This window comes from Bombina bombina, chromosome 1 (assembly GCF_027579735.1).
Source record: "Bombina bombina isolate aBomBom1 chromosome 1, aBomBom1.pri, whole genome shotgun sequence".
Lineage (NCBI taxonomy): Eukaryota > Metazoa > Chordata > Amphibia > Anura > Bombinatoridae > Bombina > Bombina bombina.
In genome coordinates this window covers 518,493,815-518,517,378 of record NC_069499.1, presented here as the reverse complement: position 1 = coordinate 518,517,378, position 23,564 = coordinate 518,493,815, and the positions used below count along the sequence as shown (strand labels likewise).

At 39.5% G+C, this 23,564-nt stretch overlaps 1 protein-coding gene across 3 annotated transcripts in view; it reads right to left on the bottom strand.

Moving 5' to 3' along the window:
• Window positions 1-23,564, bottom strand: part of GLS (glutaminase) — a 1,045,544-nt gene that overhangs the window by 569,925 nt on the left and 452,055 nt on the right. For all 3 annotated transcript variants that reach the window (XM_053698626.1, XM_053698625.1, XM_053698624.1), the window contains exon 7: window positions 8,538-8,596. In XM_053698626.1, the coding sequence (XP_053554601.1) occupies window positions 8,538-8,596 (59 nt within the window). The remainder of the gene's footprint in view (window positions 1-8,537; window positions 8,597-23,564) is intronic.

Genomic DNA, 23,564 nt, shown 5'->3' with positions numbered 1-23,564 from the left:
AATTATTTTAAGACTTCTAACATTGCTAGGGAACTTCTGTTCCCCCTTGATGGTTGATGTAAGCCACAGTCGTGATATTGTCCGACTGAAATATGATGTACCTCAGAGTTGCTAACTGAGGCCAAGTCTGAAAAGCATGGAATATCGCTCCCAGTTCCAGAATATTCATTAGAAGGAGGGTCTCCTCCTGAGTCCACTATCCCTGAGCCTTCAGGGAGTTCCAGACTGTATCCCAACCTAAAAGGCTGGCATCTGTTGTAACAATTGTCCCATCTGACCTGCGGAAGGTCATACCCTTGGACAGATGGACCCGAGATAGTCACCAGAGAAGAGAATCTCTGGTTTCTTGGTCCGGATTTAACAGGAGAACAAATCTGTGTAATCCCCGTTCCTCTGGCTGAGCATGCATAGTTGCAGTGGTCTGAAATGTAGGCGTGCAAACGGTACTATGTCCCTTGCCGCTACCATTAAGCCGATTACATTCATGTACTGAGCCACCAAAGGGCGCGGATGGAATGAAGAACACGGCAGAAATTTAGAAACTTTGACAACCTGGACTCCGTCAGGTAAATTTTCATTTCTACAAAATCTATCAGAATCCCTAGGAGGGAAACCCTTGATATTGGGGATAGAGAACTCTTTCCTTGTTCACTTTCCACTCATGCGATCTCAGAAATGCCAGTACTACGTCCGTATGAGACTTGGCAACTTGGATGTTTGACGCCTGTATCAGGATGTCGTCTAAATAAGGGGCCACTTCTATGCCCCGCGGCCTAAGGACCGCCAAAGTGACCCCAGAACCTCCATAAAGATTCTAGGGGCTGTAGTTAACCCAAAGGAAAGAGCTACAAACTGGTAATGCCTGTCTAGAAAGGCAAACCTGAAAAACCGATGGTGATCTTTATGCATCGTAATGTGAGGATAAGCATCCTTCAAATCCATTGTAGTCCTCTATTGACTCTCCTGGATCATAGTTAAGATGGTACGAATAGTTTCCATCTTAAATGATAGAATTCTAAAGAATTTGTTTAAGATCTTTTAGATCCAAAATAGGTCTGAAGGTTTCCTTTCCTTGGGAACCACAAACCGATTTGAGGAAAACTGTGTCCCTGTTCCTCTATTGGAACTGAATGGGTCACGTACACAATGCAAGAATGTCTCTTTCTTTATCTGGTTTGCAGATAAATGTGAAAGGCAAAAACTCCCCTTTTTTGGGGGGGAAAGCTTTGAAATCCAGAAGATATCTCTGGGGTATAATTTCCAATGCCCAGGGATCCTGGGCATCTCTTGCCCACGCCTGGGCGAAGAATGAAGTCTGCCCCCTATAGGATCCGTTACCAGATAGGGGTCCGTTCCTCATGCTGTTTTAGAGGCAGCAGCAGGCTCCTTGACCTGCTTATCTTTGTTCCAGGTCCGGTTGTCTGCCTTAGAGGAAGTTGATGCCACACCTGCCTTGAATTTTCGAAAGGCACGAAAATTAGGCCTTTTTTGTCCCTTGATTTGGACCTGTCCTGAGGAAGGGCATGATCTTTTCCTCCAGTGATATAAGTAATAATCTCCTTCAAACTAGGCCTGAATAGGGTCTGCCCCTTGAAGGGAAGTTAAGTAGCTTATTTATTAAAGTCACGACAGCTGACCATGATATAAGCCATAGCGCTCTGCGCGCCAGTATAGTAAAAAACAGAATTCTTAGCCGTTAGTCTAGTCAAAGGAACAAAGGCATCAGAAAACAAAGGAATTGGCTAGCTTAAGTGCTCTAAGCTTGTCAAATATATTCATCCAATGGAGCCTGTAAAGCCTCATCAAGAGACTCAAACCAGAACGCCGCAGCAGCAGTGACAGGAGCAATGCGTGCAAGGGGCTGCAGGATAAAACCTTGTTGAATAAACATTTTTTATCCATTGGATCTAAAAAAAAAAGCACAACAGTCCTCGCCAGAGGTAGTGGTACGCTTAGCTAGAGTAGAAACTCTTCTCTCCACCTTAGGAACTGTCTGCCATAAGTCCCGTGTGGTGGCAACTATTAGAAAACATTCTTCTAAAAAATAGGAGGGGAAGAGAACGGCACACCTGGTCTATCCCATTCCTTATGAAAAATTTTAGTAAACCTCTTTAGGTATTGGAAAAACATAAGTACACACCGGCACTGCATATTATTTATCCAGTCTACACAATTTCTCTGGCACTGCGATTGTACACAATCATTCAGAGCAGCTAAAGCCTCCCTGAGCAACAAGTGGAGGTTCTCAAGCATAAATTTTAAATGTAGAAATATCAGAATCAGGTTAAATCATCTTCCCTGAGTCACAAATATCACCCACAGACTAAGCATATTGTGAGGTAGTATCAGACATGGTTCTTAAAGCGTCTGTATGCTCTGTATCTACCCCCAGAGCTGTTTTGCTTTCCTTTAATTTCAGGTAGTCTGACTAATACTGCTGCCAGTGTATTATACACAACCTTTGCCATGTCTTGTAAAATAAACGCTATGGGCGCCATTGATATACTTGGCGCCATTTGAGCGGGAGTCCCTGGAGCGGGAGTCGAAGGGTCTGACACGTGGGGAGAGTTAGTCGGCATAACTTCCCCCTCGACAGAATCCTCTGGTAAAATAAACGCTATGGGTGCCCTTGATGTACTTGGCGCCATTTGAGCGTGAGTCCCTAAAGCGGGAGTCAAAGGGTCTGACACGTGGGGAGAGTTAGTCGGCATAACTTCCCCCTCAACAGAATCCTCTGGTGATAATGTTTTTAAATACAAAAAATGATCTTTATTGTTTAACATGAAATCAGTACATCTGGTACACATTCTAAAATGGGGTTCCACCATGGCTTTAAACATAATAAACACAGAGCCTCCTCTATGTTAGACATGTTAGAACTAATAAAGAGACTAGTAAGCTTGGAAAACACTTTAAATCAAGTTAACAAGCAAATATAACAAACGTTACTGTGCCTTTAAGAGAAACAAATTTTGTCAAAATTTGAAAAACAGTGAAAAAAGGCAGTAAATCAAACGAAATTTTTACAGTACATGTAATAAGTTAACAGAGCATTGCACCCACTTGCAAATGGATGATTAACCCCTTAATGCAAAAAACAGATTTAAAAAAAAAAAAAACGACATTTTTTTAAACAGACACAACAAAACTGCCACAGCTGAGCTGTGGATTACCTTCCCTATAACTGTTTCTATGCAAAATTTAAGCCAGCCATGTGGAAAAATTAGGCCCCAATAAGTTTTATCACCAAACATATGTTAAAAAACGATTAAACATGCCAGCAAACGTTTTAAAACACATTCTTATAAGAGTATGTATGTCTATTAATAAGCCTGATCCAGTCGCTATCACTGCATTTAAGGCTTTACTTACATTACTTCGGTATCAGCAGTATTTTCTTAGTCAATTCCATTCCTTAGAAAAATATATTACTGCACATACCTTAGCATATATCTCTATCAATCAGCCTGGTACCAGTCGCTTTCACTGCATTTAAAGGCTGTACTTACATTACTTCGGTATCAGCAGTATTTTCTTAGTCAATTCCATTCCTTAGAAAAATATTTTACTGCACATACCTTATTTGCAGGAAAACCTGCAAGCCATTCCCCCTCTGAAGTACCTTACTCCTCAGAATGTGTGAGAACAGCAACTGGATCTTAGTTACGTTTGCTAAGATCATAGAAAAAACGCAGGCAGATTCTTCTTCCAAATACTGCCTGAGATAAACAGCACACTCCGGTGCCATTTAAAAATAACAAACTTTTGATTGAAGAAATACACTAAGTATAAAAAACCACAGACTTTCACGACCTCCTATCTATGTTGAGACTTGCAAGAGAATGACTGGGAATGGCAGTTAGGGGAGGAGCTATATAGCAGCTTTGCTGTGGGTGGACTCTTGCAGCTTCCTGTTGGGAAGGAGAATATATCCCATAAGTAATGGATGATCCGTGGACTGGATACACTTAACAAGAGAAAACTAATAGTCAGTCTATGTACCCATCGAACCCATAGGATTATGGTAGTTATCCAAACAGTGGACATCCAAGGACCCTCAGTAGCAAGTGGGCATTAGCTTAGCCATTAATAAAAAGGGCTAAAGTCCAAGGTGATGTTTAGTCCTCTTGGGGTCATGGTTCCCAATTTATGTATCCACCTGCTCTCGCATTGGAGTAATTTCTTTCCTCTATCACCAGCCCTTGGATTGGGTGGGATATGATCAATTAGCATTGATCTGATACTTGACACCGGATGTTTAAATTGTGCACAGTGACGTGCCACCGGTTGGTCCGAGTCACCATTCTTCAAAGCTTCACGAATAGCGTGGCTATGATTTGCCATCCTGTCACGGAAGGAAGTTATCGTTTTCCCTATATATACAAGTGAACACGGGCAAGTCAGCATATAGATCACAAAGGTGCTGGTACAACTAAGACGATGGTTTATTTTAAACCGTTGATTTTTGTGGGGATGTTGAAAAGTGTCTCCCTTACACATACTGTTGCATGTTGTACAACTCCAACAGGGGAAGCAACCTTTCTTAGATGACTTGAGCCATGTTTCCTTTTTGTAGTGGTCCACAAGGATATCCCTCAAGTTCCTTGCCCTACGGTAGACCACCCTTGGAGCGGTCATCTTCTGGAAAGGTAACATGGGATCAGTACCCACCACCGGCCAATGGCGATGTGCAGCATTGGATAGACGTTCACATCCAGGTGTGTACGTGGTGATTAGATTAAGTTGTTCAGACTTGTCCTTTTTAGGGATCCTGGTGTCATGTGAAGTGTCAGGACACAGCAGTTTCTCCTGTATTTCGCAGATGTCTGTCATGGGATACCCCTTTTGTTCAATTTCACGCCCATTTCTTTTACTTGGGTCACTTGTGAATGTGTCTCACTGTTGTTTCTTAGTGCTCTAGTGAGTTGGGAGGTGAGAACACCCTTTTTCTGGTGTCCAGGGTGAAAACTACTGGCGTACAACAAAGAGTTGCGATCCGTGGGCTTAGTGTACAATTTAGTACCAAAACGCCAACCCCCAGAGTCATTCACCTTGAACACATTAAGGTCCAGAAAATTAACATTATCAGTGCTAAATTCAAGCTTGAATCGAATAGGGCTAGCCATGAGGTTCAAATGTGACACCCACTCACGCAAAGACACCCCATCACCTCTCCATATGAGGAACACATCATCGATGTAGCGGGTGTAAAAGGTCACTTGTGGATGTTCAAACGGCTTCATGAGCTCCTCATATGGGGAAAAAAGGCCAAGGAAATGCAAGACCCGCAGGGGAGGCCACAAATATAAATCAAAAGTAAGTGAAAAAGAAGTAGATATAGTGTTTAATCTCAGTAGCAGACCTTTAAGTGCAGCTGAGATATCTCTACTTAATCACGGTCTATCTTTTGTCCCAACTCCCCATACTGATACCTTTGAGAGATTAGTAGACATCCATAGGTTTCAGCGACAACTGAAACTAAGGGATCACTTTAGGGAGCAGGTATACATACCTGAACTACATAAAAAAAAGTCCACTTTTGAACCCCCTAACACCAACTCCTCAATTAGGAATTATACTAGATTACTAACTCAAAATATCAGTGATGATTCCCATACTGTCTCTTATCCTAATCTTAATGCTGCTGAAAGAAAACCACTTACTGAGCTTAGAAATGATAGATCTGTCATTGTCCGCCCTGCGGACAAGGGTGGGTCTATCGTTGTTCTTGATTATACTGACTATCGCAGAGAAGCCATGAGACAATTGGCCGATTCTAAGACTTATGTAAAACTGAGAGGGAATCCAACACATGCATATAAAAAAAGCAAATGATACTTTCCTACAATGTAGCCTAGAGGCTGGCTTCATTACTGAGAAGGAAATATCGTTCCTAACCACTGAACACCCTATAGTCCCTGTACTATATTTACTGCCTAAAGTTCACAAAACTCTAGTGAACCCCCCAGGTAGACCCATTGTGTCTGCCCGGGGTTCGGTATTAACCAATATTGCCATCTTTGTTGACTCTTTCCTACAGGATATTGTTAAGAACACTAGGGCTTACTTACAGGATTCACCTTGCCTGCTGAGGAGACTTGCAGACTTTGTGGATCTTAGACAGGATGACATTCTGGTCACCATGGAGGTGGATAGCCTCTACACTGTGATCCCCCACGCTGGGGGGGTTGAGGCGGTCAGGTCCATGGTGACAAACAACATTTGTTATAGTGGTCCTCCTATTGAGTTTCTGTGTGAATTATTGACTATCTGTCTGGAAAAAAACTACTTTAAATTTGAGGACTGCTACTATTTGCAGGTAGCAGGCACAGCCATGGGGTCGAATGTGGCACCCACCTACGCAAACATCTATATGGCATGGTATGAGCAGGAGATCATGAAGCCGTTTGAACATCCACAAGTGACCTTTTATACCCGCTACATCGATGATGTGTTCCTCATATGGAGAGGTGATGGGGTGTCTTTGTGTGAGTGGGTGTCAGATTTGAACCTCATGGCTAGCCCTATTCGATTCAAGCTTGAATTTAGCACTGATAATGTTAATTTTCTGGACCTTAATGTGTTCAAGGTGAATGACTCTGGGGGTTGGCGTTTTGGTACTAAATTGTACACTAAGCCCACGGATCGCAAACTCTCAGTAGTTTTCACCCTGGACACCAGAAAAAGGGTGTTCTCACCTCCCAACTCACTAGAGCACTAAGAAACAACAGTGAGACACATTCACAAGTGACCCAAGTAAAAGAAATGCGCGTGAAATTGAACAAAAGGGGTTATCCCATGACAGACATCTGCGAAATACAGGAGAAACTGCTGTGTCCTGACACTTCACATGACACCAGGATCCCTAAAAAGGACAAGTCTGAACAACTTAATCTAATCACCACGTACACACCTGGATGTGAACGTCTATCCAATGCTGCACATCGCCATTGGCCGGTGGTGGGTACTGATCCCATGTTACCTTTCCAGAAGATGACCGCTCCAAGGGTGGTCTACCGTAGGGCAAGGAACTTGAGGGATATCCTTGTCAAATCAGATCCTGTGGACCACTACAAACGTAGTCCAACAGTATGTGTAAGGGAGACACTTTTCAACATCCCCACAAAAATCAACGGTTTAAAATAAACCATCGTCTTAGTTGTACCAGCACCTTTGTGATCTATATGCTGACTTGCCCGTGTTCACTTGTATATATAGGGAAAACGATAACTTCCTTCCGTGACAGGATGGCAAATCATCGCCACGCTATTCGTGAAGCTTTGAAGAATGGTGACTCGGACCAACCGGTGGCACGTCACTGTGCACAATTTAAACATCCGGTGTCAAGTATCAGATCAATGCTAATTGATCATATCCCACCCAATCCAAGGGGTGGTGACAGAGGAAAGAAATTACTCCAATGCGAGAGCAGGTGGATACATAAATTGGGAACCATGACCCCAAGAGGACTCAACACCACCTTGGACTTTAGCCCTTTTTATTAATGGCTAAGCTAATGCCCACTTGCTACTGAGGGTCCTTGGATGTCCACTGTTTGGATAACTACCATACTCCTATGGGTTCGATGGGTACATAGACTGACTATTAGTTTTTATTAATTTTTTAATTTTTATTAAGTAATTGAGTCAGGTCCTATTAGTAACTACATGATCATGAATTTCTTCTGCATATATATCTGTCGTATATCCCTGGTCCAATTCTATAAACATCTTTGCTGATGTGATCTATTTTCAAGATGTATTTACCCCATTACACAACAGGCATATGAGTTGTAATTCTGAATATGCAATTTTGTTGATCATTATTAGTACATAATTGATCTGTGCATTTGGGTTTGAAATCTGACAATTAACACATTGTAATTGCCTCCATCTAAGCCACATACTAAGATACACCCGGAGCGGCTCTTGTCTCAACAGGTTGCTTGTTTACGTTGGTTGCTTATAGCAACCGCTGCGCTTCATGAAACTATGATTTTCTGAACATGCGCAGTTTATCCCCTGGTGATCTCTTGGTATTCGGCTTACACGCCGACGTGATGCCTCTGACGTTGTCAAGACAACGCCATGCTATGCGTCATCACGCTAGGCACGGCTAACATGTCAGCGTGACGTCAGAATTGGGAGATTGAATGAGTGTGCAAACAGGAATGGCGGTAAAGGTTAAGCGGGTATTTCCTCTACTTAAGGGGGTTTGTTTTAAATGTATGTTATCTGATTCTGGGTGCTTAGTTGCACTCTGTCCTTGTACTCTTTTTGTGGTGTAACATTGACAAAGGCACAATGCAGTGCCGAAACGTTTGTTTTTTAAATTGATTAAATAAATTCTATTTTTTACTGCAAAGACCAGTGGGCTGCCTGCTTTTTGTGAGAAACTAGTTATGATACTAGCAGTGCACCGTGGCATTACTTATGGTATGATTGTGCAATCCTATCCATGACTTATATATATATATATATATATATATATATATATATATATATATAAAGACAAGACACTCCCAGTGGATGGCTTACCTTAATTAAAGAAGTGATCACAATAGCTCCAGCATTCACCATGGGGTTGTGTGGTTTCTCTATAAGGTAAGAGAAAGTAAAAAAAAAAGGTTAGTGATATTTGCTAAAGCAGAAAATAACCAGTAGAATGACTAATACAAATGTTCTCAAAAAAAGTATTATTAAAGGGACTTAATACTCATATGCTAAATCACTTGAAACTGATGCAGCATAACTGTAAAACGCTAACAGGAAAATATCACCTGAGCATCTCTATGTAAAAAAGGAAGATATTTTACCTCACAATTTCCTCAGCTCAGCAGAGTAAGTTCTGTGTAAAATGTTATACTCAACTGCAGCCCAGCTGCTGGTAAAAAAAAAAAAAAAAATTAAAAAATGAAGAAATGAACAGCAGCCAATCAGCATCAACAGTGCTGAGATCATGAATTCTTTTACTGTGATCTCATGAGATTTCACTTAACTCTCATGAGATTTCATTGTAAACTTCCTTACACTGAATAGGGAAATAAGAAGAGTGTGCACGAAAGCTTGCTCCTTCCGCTGTCCCGAGACAGACATACTCATTTGTTGCTTAGAAGTCCTTTACAATGGGATGTGGCTACTAAGAACTTTTGAGGCAAAATATCTTTCATTTTTACATAGAGATGTTCAGGTGATATTTTCTAGTTAGCTTTTTACAGATATACTGCATCACTTTCAAGTGTTTAAACATTTGGGTATTATGGCCCTTTAAGTGCAGAATTAAGTAACATTAACCTAGTAACATTAACCTAGTGGTATCTGTAAATATTTAATCGCCCCCCCCCCCCCCAAAAAAAAAATACCATACCTTCTTGTCATCCTCTTCTGCTCCACTGTTTTGTTTTGTTTTTTAAAAACAAAAGCTGTAAAGCTACATCTAGTTCTAGGTTAATGTTACATAATTATCCACACAGTGCAGAATTATGTAACAATAATAATGTTAACTGTCCCTTTAACAATGACTATAGCTTGTGCATGTACCATTAAACAACTAAGAATTGTTTCGTAAATAAATAGTATATTATAAATATTAAGCTATAAAACATTATAAAACTCAATACATTTTTAGGAAACTTCTATTACTTAGCAATACCAGAGCAAAGATTCTCAAAATACATCCAAGTGCCAAATCACATTTTATTCTGTTCATATGCATAGCTCAGAAAGTAACACTATCATTAATGAAAGGTCTACAGAATTCATATAGAGAAGCATTTCAGCCTTGTTATCATACTTTTCAGTTTTATTTGAATATTGCATTACATCATAATGTAAATATTCTTACTCAAATTAGTCACTACTAAGGATATTCTAATTATTTACACCATTTGGCTTTAGTAATTTAAGCATACTATGTGTTTATCCGCACAAATTGATTAAAAAACAAACACTATAATCTTTTAAAGCAGGGGTTTTTCAACCCAACAAAAAATTATCAATCCTGGGATTGATGGAATGTACACCTGAATAGCACTCTTCCCCTATTTTGTGATGGCAAAAGTTGGACAGGGTATAGAGGTCTAAATTGGGAGGAGTATGTGGCGATATGTTAAAATATAACTTTTATTTGGAAAATTAAAAATAAAAAGCAACAAAACATAATTTATGTAAGAACTTACCTGATAAATTAATTTCTTTCATATTAGCAAGAGTCCATGAGCTAGTGACGTATGGGATATACATTCCTACCAGGAGGGGCAAAGTTTCCCAAACCTCAAAATGCCTATAAATACACCCCTCACCACACCCACAATTCAGTTTAACGAATAGCCAAGAAGTGGGGTGATAAGAAAAAAGTGCGAAAGCATATAAAATAAGGAATTGGAATAATTGTGCTTTATACAAAAATCATAACCACCACAAAAAAAGGGCGGGCCTCATGGACTCTTGCTAATATGAAAGAAATGAATTTATCAGGTAAGTTCTTACATAAATTATGTTTTCTTTCATGTAATTAGCAAGAGTCCATGAGCTAGTGACGTATGGGATAATGATTACCCAAGATGTGGATCTTTCCACGCAAGAGTCACTAGAGAGGGAGGGATAAAATAAAGACAGCCAATTCCTGCTGAAAATAATCCACACCCAAAATAAAGTTTAAAGAAAAAACATAAGCAGAAGATTCAAACTGAAACCGCTGCCTGAAGTACTTTTCTACCAAAAACTGCTTCAGAAGAAGAAAATACATCAAAATGGTAGAATTTAGTAAAAGTATGCAAAGAGGACCAAGTTGCTGCTTTGCAAATCTGATCAATCGAAGCTTCATTCCTAAACGCCCAGGAAGTAGAAAGTGACCTAGTAGAATGAGCTGTAATCCTTTGAGGCGGAGTTTTACCCGACTCAACATAGGCAAGATGAATTAAAGATTTCAACCAAGATGCCAAAGAAATGGCAGAAGCTTTCTGGCCTTTTCTAGAACCGGAAAAGATAACAAATAAACTTTCTTTCGGAAAGACTTAGTAGCTTCAACATAATATTTCAAAGCTCTAACAACATCCAAAGAATGCAACGATTTCTCCTTAGAATTCTTAGGATTAGGACATAATGAAGGAACCACAATTTCTCTACTAATGTTGTTGGAATTCACAACTTTAGGTAAAAATTCAAAAGAAGTTCGCAACATCGCCTTATCCTGATGAAAAATCAGAAAAGGAGACTCACAAGAAAGAGCAGATAATTCAGAAACTCTTCTGGCAGAAGAGATTGCCAAAAGGAACAAAACTTTCCAAGAAAGTAATTTAATGTCCAATGAATGCATAGGTTCAAACGGAGGGCTTAAAGAGCCCCCAGAACCAAATTCAAACTCCAAGGTGGAGAAATTGACTTAATGACAGGTTTTATACGAACCAAAGCTTGTACAAAACAATGAATATCAGGAAGATTAGCAATCTTTCTGTGAAAAAGAACAGAAAGAGCAGAGATTTGTCCTTTCAAAGAACTTGCGGATAAACCTTTATCTAAACCATCCTGAAGAAACTGTAAAATTCTCGGGATTCTAAAAGAATGCCAAGAAAAATGATGAGAAAGACACCAAGAAATATAAGTCTTCCAGACTCTATAATATATCTCTCTGGATACAGATTTACGAGCCTGTAACATAGTATTAATCACAGAGTCAGAGAAACCTCTTTGACCAAGAATCAAGCGTTCAATCTCCATACCTTTAAATTTAAGGATTTGAGATCCTGATGGAAAAAAGGACCTTGCGACAGAAGGTCTGGTCGTAGAGGAAGAGTCCACGGAAGGCAAGAGGCCATCCGGACAAGATCCGCATACCAAAACCTGTGAGGCCATGCCGGAGCTACCAGCAGAACAAACGAGCATTCCTTCAGAATCTTGGAGATTACTCTTGGAAGAAGAACTAGAGGCGGAAAGATATAAGCAGGATGATACTTCCAAGGAAGTGATAATGCATCCACTGCTTCCGCCTGAGGATCCCGGGATCTGGACAGATACCTGGGAAGTTTCTTGTTTAGATGAGACGCCATCAGATCTATTTCTGGAAGCTCCCACATTTGAACAATCTGAAGAAATACCTCTGGGTGAAGAGACCATTCGCCCGGATGCAACGTTTGGCGACTGAGATAATCCGCTTCCCAATTGTCTATACCTGGGATATGAACCGCAGAGATTAGACAGGAGCTGGATTCCGCCCAAACCAGAATTCGAGATACTTCTTTCATAGCCAGAGGACTGTGAGTCCCTCCTTGATGATTGATGTATGCCACAGTTGTGACATTGTCTGTCTGAAAGCAAATGAACGATTCCCTCTTCAGAAGAGGCCAAGACTGAAGAGCTCTGAAAATTGCACGGAGTTCCAAAATATTGATCGGTAATCTCACCTCCTGAGATTCCCAAACTCCTTGTGCCGTCAGAGATCCCCACACAGCTCCCCAACCTGTGAGACTTGCATCTGTTGAAATTACAGTCCAGGTCGGAAGCACAAAAGAAGCCCCCTGAATTAAACGATGGTGATCTGTCCACCACGTTAGAGAGTGTCGTACAATCGGTTTTAAAGATATTAATTGAGATATCTTTGTGTAATCCTTGCACCATTGATTCAGCATACAGAGCTGAAGAGGTCGCATGTGAAAACTAGCAAAGGGGATCGCGTCCGATGCAGCAGTCATAAGACCTAGAATTTCCATGCATAAGGCTACCGAAGGGAATGATTGTGACTGAAGGTTTCGACAAGCTGAAATCAATTTTAGACGTCTCTTGTCTGTTAAAGACAGAGTCATGGACACTGAATCTATCTGGAAACCCAGAAAGGTTACCCTTGTCTGAGGAATCAATGAACTTTTTGGTGAATTGATCCTCCAACCATGATCTTGAAGAAACAACACAAGTCGATTCGTATGAGATTCTGCTAAATGTAAAGACTGAGCAAGTACCAAGATATCGTCCAAATAAGGAAATACCACAATACCCTGTTCTCTGATTACAGACAGAAGGGCACCGAGAACCTTTGTAAAAATTCTTGGAGCTGTAGCTAGGCCAAACGGCAGAGCCACAAACTGGTAATGCTTGTCCAGAAAAGAGAATCTCAGGAACTGATAATGATCCGGATGAATCGGAATATGCAGATATGCATCCTGTAAATCTATTGTGGACATATAATGCCCTTGCTGAACAAAAGGCAAGATAGTCCTTACAGTTACCATTTTGAACGTTGGTATCCTTACATAACGATTCAATATTTTTAGATCCAGAACTGGTCTGAAGGAATTCTCCTTCTTTGGTACAATGAAGAGATTTGAATAAAACCCCATCCCCTGTTCCAGAACCGGAACTGGCATAATTACTCCAGCCAACTCTAGATCTGAAACACAATTCAGAAATGCTTGAGCTTTCACTGGATTTACTGGGACACGGGAAAGAAAAAATCTCTTTGCAGGAGGTCTCATCTTGAAACCAATTCTGTACCCTTCTGAAACAATGTTCTGAATCCAAAGATTGTGAACAGAATTGATCCAAATTTCTTTGAAAAAACGTAACCTGCCCCCTACCAGCTGAGCTGGAATGAGGGCCGCACCTTCATGTGGACTTAGAAGCAGGCTTTGCCTTTCTAGAAGGCTTGGATTTATTCCAGACTGGAGATGGTTTCCAAACTGAAACTGCTCCTGAGGATGAAGGATCAGGCTTTTGTTCTTTGTTGAAACGAAAGGAACGAAAACGATTATTAGCCCTGTTTTTACCCTTAGATTTTTTATCCTGTGGTAAAAAAGTTCCTTTCCCACCAGTAACAGTTGAGATAATAGAATCCAACTGAGAACCAAATAATTTGTTACCCTGGAAAGAAATGGAAAGTAGAGTTGATTTAGAAGCCATATCAGCATTCCAAGTTTTAAGCCATAAAGCTCTTCTAGCTAAAATAGCTAGAGACATAAACCTGACATCAACTCTGATAATATCAAAAATGGCATCACAGATAAAATTAATAGCATGCTGAAGAATAATAATAATATTATGAGAATCATGATCTGTTACTTGTTGCGCTAAAGTCTCCAACCAAAAAGTTGAAGCTGCAGCAACATCAGCCAATGATATAGCAGGTCTAAGAAGATTACCTGAACACAGATAAGCTTTTCTTAGAAAGGATTCAATTTTCCTATCTAAAGGATCCTTAAACGAAGTACCATCTGACGTAGGAATAGTAGTACGTTTAGCAAGGGTAGAAATAGCCCCATCAACTTTAGGGATTTTGTCCCAAAATTCTAATCTGTCAGACGGCACAGGATATAATTGCTTAAAACGTTTAGAAGGAGTAAATGAATTACCCAATTTATCCCATTCTCTGGAAATTACTTCAGAAATAGCATTAGGAACAGGAAAAACTTCTGGAATAACCACAGGAGATTTAAATACCTTATCTAAACGTTTAGAATTAGTATCAAGAGGACCAGAATCCTCTATTTCTAAAGCAATTAGTACTTCTTTAAGTAAAGAACGAATAAATTCCATTTTAAATAAATATGAAGATTTATCAGCATCAATCTCTGAGACAGAATCCTCTGAACCAGAAGAGTCATCAGAATCAGAATGATGATGTTCATTTAAAAATTCATCTGTAGAGAGAGAAGTTTTAAAAGATTTTTTATGTTTACTAGAAGGAGAAATAACAGACATAGCCTTCTTGATGGATTCAGAAACAAAATCTCTTATGTTATCAGGAACATTCTGCACCTTAGATGTTTAAGGAACTGCAACAGGCAATGGTACATTACTAAAGGAAATATTATCTGCATTAACAAGTTTGTCATGACAATTAGTACAAACAACAGCCGGAGGAATAGCTACCAAAAGTTTACAGCAGATACACTTAGCTTTGGTAGTTCCAGCACTAGACAGCGATTTTCCTGAAGTATCTTCTGACTCAGATGCAATGTGAGACATCTTGCAATATGTAAGAGAAAAAACAACATATAAAGCAAAATTGATCAAATTCCTTAAATGACAGTTTCAGGAATGGGAAAAAATGCCAATAAACAAGCTTCTAGTAACCAGAAGCAAAGAAAAAATGAGACTGAAATAATGTGGAGACAAAAGCGACGCCCATATTTTTTTAGCGCCAAATAAATTTGGCGCCTAAATGCTTTTTGGCGCCAAAAATGACGCCACATCCGGAACGCCAACATTTTTGGCGCAAAAGGACGTCAAAAAAATGACGCAACTTCCGGCGACACGTATGACGCCGGAAACAGAAAAGATTTTTTGCGCCAAAAAAGTCTGCGCCAAGAATGACGCAATAAAATGAAGCATTTTCAGCCCCCGCGAGCCTAACAGCCCACAGGGAAAAAAGAGTCAAATTTTTTAAGGTAAGAAAAAATGATTGATTCAAATGCATTATCCCAAATATGAAACTGACTGTCTGAAAATAAGGAATGTTGAACATCCTGAGTCAAGGCAAATAAATGTTTGAATACATATATTTAGAACTTTATAAATAAAGTGCCCAACCATAGCTTAGAGTGTCACAGAAAATAAGATTTACTTACCCCAGGACACTCCTCTACATGTTTGTAGAAAGCCAAACCAGTACTGAAACGAAAATCAGCAGAGGTAATGGTATATAAATAAGAGTATATCGTCGATCTGAAAAGGGAGGTAAGAGATGAATCTCTACGACCGATAACAGAGAACCTATGAAATAGACCCCGTAGAAGGAGATCACTGCATTCAAATAGGCAATACTCTCCTCACATCCCTCTGACATTCACTGCACGCTGAGAGGAAAACCGGGCTCCAACTTGCTGCGGAGCGCATATCAACGTAGAATCTAGCACAAACTTACTTCACCACCTCCATAGGAGGCAAAGTTTGTAAAACTGAATTGTGGGTGTGGTGAGGGGTGTATTTATAGGCATTTTGAGGTTTGGGAAACTTTGCCCCTCCTGGTAGGAATGTATATCCCATACGTCACTAGCTCATGGACTCTTGCTAATTACATGAAAGAAACACACTTTACATATATACTTTATTAAAATCACAGGATAGGGTCTGGGTAGGTTCTCTCCGTAAATCACGGGAGATAGGAGTGGTTGTGATAAATGTTTAAGAGAAACTGAATGTCAGTAAGACATCAGGATAATCTCTTTCACTATATATTATTTCAATGTTAGTAGCACTGGCTCAGTATCAGTAAACCCGCTATTTTGTAGTATAGACTTAGATATGCTGTGTGTAATTTATAACTCACGGAGGAATTCAATTTTTGTATTATAAATTGAATAATGTTAGTGCAACTTTCAAATATTCTCTTAGAAGTTTGTTACATTAGTCATCCAAGTTATTGAATTAATATCTCCTTATGTTTGTTTCATTTACACACTTATCACTGTCATATATATTTTTGTTAGAGTGCTACTGCAAATTAGCTGCTGTTCGTAAGGCTGATTTAGTATTTCTTGTGCTGATAATTGTCTTGTTTGAACGTATTATCGTGTTCAATACTGGATATTTTAGAAAGCTGTGTGCCGATCTTAAATAAACAGTTAGCAGTATTAGATATGTAGTAAAGCTCAGTGTTTCTTAACCGCCTGTTTGTAGTCAAATTAGTCAGCTTAATATTGCTTATACTGATAATTTGTCTAGTTTGAACGTATTACCGTATTCAATACTGAATATTTTTAAAGGCTGTGTGCTGATTTTGAATACACAGTTTGCGGTCTTAGGTATGTGCTGAAGCTCTGTATTTCTTAACCGCCTGTTTATAGTCAACACTCAGCTTCTTACTTGTAAGTGCCAATTTTGTTTTCAGTTTTTAAAGGCTGTGTGCTGATTTTAAATAAACAGTTTGCGGTCTTAGGTATGTGCTGAAGCTCTGTATTTCTTAACCGCCTGTTTATAGTCAACACTAAGTTTCTTACTTGTAAGTGCCGATTTTGTTTTCAGGTTTTACAGTTTTTAAAGGCTGTGTGCTGATTTTAAATAAACGGTTTGCGGTCTTAGGTATGTGCTGAAGCTCTGTATTTCTTAACCGCCTGTTTATAGTCAACACTAAGCTTCTTACTTATAAGTGCCGGTTTTGTTTTCAATTTTAACAGTTGGCTTAGCGTTATTAGTATTAGCGATTTGTACTGATTATTCCGTGTTACCGGACTACAATATTGAGCATTTAGAGTGGCTGAGTATTGATTTTAAGTTGACAGTTAGCGGTATTATATATATGTTAAGGTTCCGTGTTCCTTACCCGCCTGTCTACAATCAACACAGAGCCCTTGTTGTAAGTGCTAGTTCAATTTTAAATAACGTTACTGGATTAACCCCATTCAGAGGTTAATATACTAAATATTGTGCACAACCACAATTATAACTATAAAGACTACCATTTCCTGCTTATTAAAAAATGCTAACATGCATTAAACAAACGCATGTTAGCATTTTTTAATAAGCAGGAAATGGTAGTCTTTATAGTTATAATTGTGGTTGTGCACAATATTTAGTATATTAACCTCTGAATGGGGTTAATCCATTTTTTTAAGCAGCAGAACACATTTTTATAATTAAGCAAAACAAAACCACAAACTGTTTGAAAAGAGGTAGAACTAGTAGTAGGTAGACCATTGTTTATAACATTCTGTTATTCATTCTTTCAGAAACCTTGCATTGAAATGCAAAAATGTCAACATGTTCACCTGCTCCTGGCTGAGGCTAGCTCTTTTTTTGCAAGTTATTTTGCATGCAGCAGAGAAGAGGCACTCAGATGGTCTTGAGGTGCTTGAGATGCATAAATAGGGTTTTGCCAATTTCACCAAGGTGGTCTATTTATCTTTGTTAGCTCTCCACCAATCCAAGGGGCCTCAACAAAGTAAGCCTGGACTTCATTTTAACATAAAATATCTTGAATATCTATATACAATGGTAAATAACCAGCTATAAGGTTAGGAAAAAAATAACTAATCCACTCTTAAAATAACAGATATATACTTATAGAGGTTGAATTTGGTACATATTACAATTAATTAAAAATAGAAAAAGAAAAAAGGCAAAAGGGCTAAATACTATATATCAGTGACAGGACACAGCCTTAAACATTTATCTATACAGTACATATATCAGCAATAGCAAGCAATCCACTAAAATTGTGCAAACAGGTAATAGTGACATCAATTCATATAACAAATGCCATCAATCTAGGGGCTAGGTGTAAATAACAAGCTTGGCACTATATCATGCAAAGCATAGTTCCAAATCACCTGATTTAATATAAACAATCCAAATGATGACTCCTTTTTTATTTCTGGGTTGCACACAAGACAGGAATAGTTGTAAACTTAAAAAGAAGCTTATAGTGTCCTAAAAAAGTGAAAAGTAAACATCTGTAGACTTCCTTTAGGCTAAAGGCATAACCATAAAACAATACCATGTGCAGGAGCTCACTGGAATAAAGCAGCTGGTGCTGTGCACAAACCAACTAATTGCAAACCAACTAATTGATTATGAGATTCGTTGACAACTATTTTCATAATCGATTATGCCGATTAGTTGTTGCAACTCTAGTGGACATATAATGACCTTGCTGAACAAAAGGCAGAATAGTCCTTATAGTCACCATTTTGAAAGTTGGCACTCTTACAAAACGGTAAAAATTTTCGGATCCAGAACTAGCCTGAATGAATTTTCTTTCTTTGGGACAATTTTTGAATAAAACCTCAGACCCTGTTCCTGAAACGGAACTGGTATAAATTACCCCTGAAAGCTCTAGATCTGAAAAACACCTCAGAAAAGCCTGAGCTTTCACTGGATTTGCTGGAACGTGTGAGAGAAAAAAAATCTTCTCACAGGAGGTCTCAATCTGAATCCTGTTCGATACCCTTGAGAGACAATGCTCTGAATCCACTGATTTTGGACAGAATCTGCCCAAATGTTCTGGAAAAAAATTAATTTGCCCCCCACCAGCTAAACTGGAATGAGGGGCGCACCATCATGCAGACTTGTGGGCTGGCTTTGGTTTCTTAAAAGGCTTGGATTTATTCCAACTTGAAGAAGGCTTCCAATTGGAACCAGACTCCTTGGGGGGATGATTTGGTTTCTGTTCCTTATTCTGCCGAAAGGAACGAAAACGATTAGAAACTTTAGATTTACCTTTCGATTTTTTATCCTGAGGTAAAAAAAAAAAACTCCCTTCCCCCAGTGACAGTTGAAATAATGGAATCCAACTGAGAACCAAATAAATTGTTACCTAGGAAAGAAAGAGATAGTAATCTAGCCTTAGATACCATGTCAGCATTTCATTTCAATATTTAAGCCACAAAGCTCTTCTAGCTAAAATAGCTAGTCATAGATTTAACATAAATTTTGATGATATCAAAAATAGCATCACAGATAAAATGATTAGCATGTTGAAGCAAGCGAACAATGCTAGAAAAATCAGAATCTGTTTCCAATTGCGCTAAGCTTTCCAACCAGAAGGTTGATGTAGCTGCAACATCAGCTATAGAAATTGCAGGCCTGAGAAGATAGCCAGAAAATATATAAGCTTTCCTTAGATAAGATTAAACTTTCCTATCTAAAGGATCCTTAAAGGAAGTACTATCTTCCATAGGGATAGTAGTACGTTTGGCAAGAGTAGAAATAGCCCCATCAACTTTGGGGATTTTTTTCCCAAAACTCCAATCTGGCTGCTGGTAAAGGATACAACTTTTTAAACCTAGAAGAAGGAATAAAAGAAGTACAAGGCCTATTCAATTCCTTTGAAATCACATCAGAAATAGCATCAGGAACTGGAAAAATCTTTGGAGTAACCACAGGAGGTTTATAACAGAATTTAAACGTTTACTAGTTTTAATATCAAGAGGACTAGTTTCCTAAAAATCCAAAGTAATTAACACTTCTTTCAACAAGGAACGAATATACTCCATCTTAAAGAGATAAGTAGATTTGTCAGTGTCAATATCTGAGGTAGGATCTTCTAAATCAGATAGATCCTCAGAGGAGGAAAATTCAGTATGTTTTCGGTCATTTGAAAAATCATCATCTTTATGAGAAGTTTTAAAAGACCTTTTACGTTCATTAGAAGGCAGAAAGGCAGACAAAGCCTTCTAAATCGCATCAGCAATAAAATCTTTTATATTCACAGGGATATCATGTACATTAGATGTTGAAGGAACAAGAGGCATAGTACTACTACTTATCATGACAACTGTTACATACTACAGACACACTTATCTTTGGTAGAACTGTTATCAGGCAGCAGGAATCCAACAGTGGTTTTTGAGACAGGATCAGATTGAGACACCTTGCTAATGTAAGAGAAAAAAACAACATATAAAGCAAAATTATCAATTTCCTTATATTATTTATTTATTATCAGGTATTTGTAGAGCGCCAACAGATTCTGCAGAACTGATATATGGCAGGAATGAGAAAAAATGCAAACAGCATAGCCCTCTGAGCATAGAAGGCAAAAGGCATATAGGAAGTGGGGTTTAAATAATAAAATTATTTGGCGCCAAGTATGACACGCAATGCAAAACACATTTTTTTTGGCACTAACAACATCCAAAAATGAAAAAACTTGCATCATAGCAGACGCAACCTTGTGCAAGGAAACCTGTTGTCAACTAAGACACCGGAAATGACGAATTTGCGTCACTGAACGTACCTTTGCGGCAAAAAAATTCTCGCACCAAGAATGACGCAAAAATATCAGCATTTTGTGGCCTCGCGAGCCTAAATTTTGCCCGTGAAAATTAATGAAAACAGTCAATTTTGAAGAAAAGACTATACCCCAGGTAAGAAAAAATAACTTCCTAAATATGTTTTTCCCAATTTCGAAACCGATAGTCTGCAAAAGGAATTATACATAAACCTGGAATGTTGATGGCAGACAGACAACAATTGTGAGCTTCCGCCCACTGAATAATCTGAGCCACCTTCTTCATGGCCAAGGAACTGCGAGTTCCTCCCTGGTGGTTGATGTAAGCCACAAAGGTGATGTTGTCCGACGGGAACCTGATAAAACGGGTTAAGGACAATTTAGGACAAGCCATCAGAGCATTGTAAATCGCTCTCAACTCCAAGATGTTTATTGGAAGAGCAGAATCCTCCCGAGTCCATAGTCCCTGAGCCTTTACAAGTCCCACACTGCTCCCCAGCCTAGCAGGCTGGCGTCCGTGGTCACTATCACCTAGGAAGGTCTCCGGAAGCATGTGCCATGAGACAAATGTTCCTGAGCAAGCCACCACGGGAGAGAGAGTCTCTTGTCGACTGGTCTAGATCTATCCTCCGAGACAGATCCGAAAGGTCTCCATTGTCTGAGCATGCATAACTGCAGAGCTCTCAAATAAAAATCGAGCAAAGGGAATGATGTCCATGGAAGCGACCATCAGACCAATTACCTCCATACATTGAGCTAGTGACGGATGAACAGTAGACTGAAGAGAGAGGCAAGAGGAAAGAATCTTGGATTTTCTGACCTCTGTCATAAAAAAATTATAGATACGGAATCTATAATGGTTCCTAAGAAAACCACCCTTTTAGCTGGAACAAGGGAACTCTTCTCCAGATTCACTTTCCATCCGTGAAAACGTAGAAAATACAACAAGATCTCTGTATGAGAGTTTGCTTGTTGAAAAGAAGGCGCCTGAACCAATATGTCGTCCAGAAAGGGCGCCACTGCAATTCCCGAGACCTGATCACTGCCAAGAGAGCCCTCAGAACCTTTAAAAAAATTCTGTGAGCTGTGGCAAGGCCAAACAGAAGAGCCACAAACAACATGTTTGTCTAGAAAGGTGAATTCTCAGGAACTTGTGATGATCCCTGTGAATGGGAACATGAAGATACACATCCTTCAGGTCTATGGTCGACATGAACTGACCCTCTTGAACCAAAGTAAGAATGGAACGAATGGTTTCCATCTGTTAAGACGGTACCCTAAGTCTAAAATGGGTTGGGGATCACAAACAGATTTGAATAGAATCCTAGACCCTGTTCCCTTATTGGAACTATCACTCCCAGGGAGGAAAGGTCGTGAACGCAGTTCAAAAATGCCTCTCTTTTTACCTGGTCTGCAGATAATCTTGAGAGGTGGAATCTGCCCCCGGGAGGGAAAGAATTGAATTATAGTTTGTAACCCTGAGATACTATGTGCACAGCTCATATCCACGCTTGACAAATTAGGGAAAGTCTACCGCCCACTTGATCCGATCCCGGATCGGGGGCCGACCCTTCATGCTGACTTAGACTCAGCTGAGGGTTTCTTTGATTGCTTCCCCTTATTCCAAAATTGATTGGGCTTCCAAGAAGACTTGGACTGTTCCTGCTTGGAAGAGGGAGAAGAAGACATGACCTTTGAAGTTACGAAAGGAACTAAAATTACTTTGACGTCCTTTAGGTCTGTTCTTCTTGTCATGTGGTAGAAAATACCCTTTTCTACCCGTAATATCAGAAGCTTGGACCAAGATTTTAGCCACAACGCCTTACGGGCTAAGACAAAGAAGCCATCTTGGCTCCCAGTCTAATAACATGCAAGTTAGCATCAGAAATAAAGGAATTGGCTAGTTTGTGAGTCTTAATCCTACTTTGGATCCTCTCCAATGGAGTCTCTACTAAAATTGATTCAGACAAGGTGTCGCACCAATAAGATGCCGCACTTGCTACTGTGGCAATACAAACTGCAGGTTGCCATTGAAGACCTTGATGAACATACATCTTATTCAAATAAGCTCCAGCTTTTTGTCCATGGAATCCTTAAAAGAACAGCTATCCTCTATAGGGATCGTAGTTCTCTTAGCCAAAGTAAAAATAGCCCTTCTACTTTAGGCAACGAGCGCCATAAATCTTTAATGGAGTCAGCAACAGGAAACATCTTTTAAAGACGGGAGATGGGGAGAAAGGTATCCTTGGCTTCTCCCAATCCTGTGAAATAATCTCCATCAAACAGTAAGGAACAGGAAACACTTCCACAGAGGAAAGAAAATCATAGTATTTATTACGTTTACTAGACTTCTTAGGGTTGACAACGACAGAAGTATCAGAGTCGTCCAAAGTAGCCAATAACTCCTTTAACAGTACATGAAGGTGTTCAAGCCCAAAGAGGGAGGACACATCTCTTCACAGAGACCTGTAGCAAGAGAAAGATCAGAGTCAACAACTCTGGCTTTCTATACTATGGGCAGCAAGAATATTAGGAAAACGGAGTAAGGCCCACCTTACAAGTTCCTAGCTACTTTAAAGCCACCACTGTCCTTACTGAATAGACTAAACGTGGAGAACGACTAGACCCAGTCCTTGAAAAAGGGGAAGATCAGAAAACTACTCTGGCTTCCAAAATAACAAACTCTTGATTGTAGTGAAACAAATCCAATTTTCTTCAGATACTAAAACTTTACCTCCTCCATACACGAGAGGCAAAGAGAATAACTGGGGGTTGAAGGTAAGGAAGTGATACTTAACAGTTTTACTGTGGTGCTCTTTGCTTCCTCCTGCTGGCAAGCAGTGATATTCCCAAGAGAAATTAAGATGAACCCGTGGACTCACCATATCTTAGGAAGAAAACATAAT